General features: G+C 53.2%; 1 protein-coding gene across 1 annotated transcript; it reads left to right on the forward strand.

Annotated features, from left to right (window-relative positions):
* The first annotated feature begins 985 nt into the window (after positions 1 to 985).
* LOC141021200 (uncharacterized) lies at positions 986 to 2,402 on the forward strand. The gene is made up of 4 exons (XM_073496294.1): positions 986 to 1,546; positions 1,766 to 1,867; positions 1,953 to 2,031; positions 2,130 to 2,402. Exons 1-4 carry the CDS (start codon positions 1,513 to 1,515, stop codon positions 2,164 to 2,166), a joined length of 252 nt encoding a protein of 83 aa, XP_073352395.1. The 5' UTR covers positions 986 to 1,512; the 3' UTR covers positions 2,167 to 2,402.
* The last annotated feature ends 407 nt before the right edge of the window (positions 2,403 to 2,809 follow it).

The raw sequence follows: 2,809 nt of genomic DNA on the forward strand, positions 1-2,809 counted from the left end.
CGTGGCCGGGGCGGCGAGGCGGCCTCTTGGTCGCGGGGCGGCTGTGCGGTCAGCGGAGCGGCGGTGGGAAGCAGTTTGCTCCCCGGCGGCAAGACGGCGGTGGCGGGCGACGGGGGAAGTGAGCGGCGTTGCTGGGCGGATGTGGAGGCGGCGGCAGCTGGCAGAGTCACCGGCAAAAAAGGGCGGCGGCGTCGGCGACGAAGGAGGCGGGCGAGGGTTGCTGTTTGGCTGGGGTGAGGGGGGAGGCAAATGAGCCACCGACCAGCGGGCCCGGGGAAAGGAGAAGGCGAGCGTGCGCGCGTCCGTCGCGTGTCCGCGCCGACGCAAATCCGGCTCAAAAATGGGTCGGGAATGGGTCGCCCGCGGACGAAAAGCGGACGCGCGTCCGTTTGGGTCGGCGGGTTGAGCCGACTTTTCTGTTCGCGCCGACCCAAACGGACGGCGGCGGACGAAATGGGTCCATTGGAGTTGCTCTAATCATTAAAGGTTAAAAACAGTGATTTTGTCCGTCTCTTGCGACCCATCGCGCCATTCAGGGATGAGACCCACCAGACCCACCACCACCGCGGATGAAGCTGACAACAACGCCGGCACACGTAGTACATGGAGGAGCCACTGTCGGGGCTAGGGTTTGCGCCCACAGGTCGCCACAGAGATGACACGGGAGCTGGGTTGTGCCTTTTCTTTCTTGACGACTAATTTTCCAAGTGCAATCAGGAGAAAGGAAGGTTCTGAATCTTGAATTGAATATGGCAATATGCTAAGTTGGACAAAAAAATATATTATTTCTTCCTCCAGATTAAAATATAGGCAAGAGGACGCATGCGAAAGAGAAAGAGAAAAGCAGCAACTTGCAATCATCGACCGCACAACCCGCAGAAAACAACAAAATTTTGCATTATCAATGGCTACCACAGTTGCGAAGTTGGTATTAGTTTTTGACATCAACAAGGATAAATGAAGAAGAGAGCATAGAACAATGGACGACCGAGTCTAGTAGGTCGATCCAAGCTATCCAAGCTAGGCGCGGCCTTTTCGGCTCTGTTCAGTTCACCACCTTGGCGTTTCACCGTGTGCAAGCGAAGACGAGCTGGAGCCTGCGATGTGTGCCGACATGGCGAGGTCCAGTTTGTTTGTTTGTTTCCTGACTGCGGTTGCTGTTGCTGCCTTGCTGGCTTTCTGTCTGCTGGATATTTTTCCACTTCTTCACCTTCCACGAGCCTGAGGAGAAGACTTGCATTGCGTCCCGGGTCGTCGCCTCGTGGGCTCCTCCTTGGTGGCTATATATTCTTTTCGGACTGAATTATTGCCAGCCTGGGGGGAAAGCATCTCCATTTCTCTATTATCTCTCTCCCTCTCGCGCTCCTACCGAAGTGTACTACCAAGTAGCAGCGACCTGATTATATAGCACGGCAGGCCGGTCGTCGCCTCGTCTCGCCGGGAGAGGATAGGCACAGGCGAGCACAGAGAGAGGGAAGCAGCTGATCCCAGCCGGAGAACCGTCCATCCGCCATGAGCGACGGCCAGGGCAATGCTCCTCCTGGAGGTACGTATCCATCCGATGTTCCCGTAGCTCGCTCTGCTCTCTGTGAAATGAAAGTTCGGTCAACTCGTCGATCCACCTCTGGGAGAGCCGGAGAGGTGGATTAATTAGCAAAACCATGAGTTTATCTGATGGCCTGAACCAAGATTTCGGTTGCCTCCCATCGGCCTTTGCCGGCTGTTTTGCTAAAGTAAATCTGGTGCTTGTGTGTGACTACTGTAGGCTACTTCATCGGCCGTCCGGTAAACACCGACGAGACCAAGGAGAAAGAACCGCCGCAGGCCGTCCCTGAGCCTGCTCCAGCTGCGCTGAATACCCCTGGTGGTATGTGCGCGCAACGCTTTGAGTATGTTATGTAAACCATGATTTTGTTAGTAAATCTCTGTTCGTCTTCTGTTGCTCAAACAAGATTACTTCGTCGGCCGCCCGTCGAACCACGAGCAGAACACGGCAGCGCCGCCGGCTAAACCGAGCTTCTTGGCCAAATTGTACGACAGCTAGCATATATTTCAGCAAATTATTTGGAGCTAAAAACGCTCGAGCTGTGTCTAACGCTTCTGCTTTCGTCTCCGTCTCTGATCTCCAGCTGTCCATGCCTCGCCGGCGGTGGAGCTACCAGCTAGACCGACCGGCCCAGCAGCCGTGCGCCGTGCGCGTGACCACGGGAGGATTTGAAGTGGAATCTCAATTCTGTATTGGAACTGTGCGAGGTCTCTTCATCTTTGGAAGCTCTGCTCTGTTTTTCCTTCTTTCTCTAGCATTTGATTCCTGCGTATTCATTCGTGTAATGCCGACAAACGTAAACTCGACGAAACTGCAATCCGTCCATGTGAAATGAAAATGATGTTGATTTGTTCAATTGTAGATACTGTGTACTGATGTGGACTGCGGATTTATCGCCGTCGCGTGTTGGCGTGTAAACATATATCGAACTCCACCGGAACAATTCGTGTATTTGGCAGCTACACTACACACATATCTCTCCCTCTCTCTTCTTTTTTTTTGGAAAAGGAGGAAAACCCCAGCCTCTGCATCAATCCATGCATGCAGTCATCTTATTAGCAATAAAGTACCAAAGCCTTAGGGTCACTAGGGCCTATAATCATAGTGCAAAACGAAATAAAACAAAGAAAGATGCCACATCCGGCGAAACAGATCAGGTTACGATGCCTATACACCTAGCCTATTATCAGCACGTCATCCAAATCGGCTGAAGATAGCCTGTGCCACCGTCTCTCAATGGTTGCACCCAATACTCAAAAGCTC

Source organism: Aegilops tauschii, chromosome 4 (genome assembly GCF_002575655.3).
Source record: "Aegilops tauschii subsp. strangulata cultivar AL8/78 chromosome 4, Aet v6.0, whole genome shotgun sequence".
Classification (NCBI taxonomy): Eukaryota; Viridiplantae; Streptophyta; class Magnoliopsida; order Poales; family Poaceae; genus Aegilops; species Aegilops tauschii.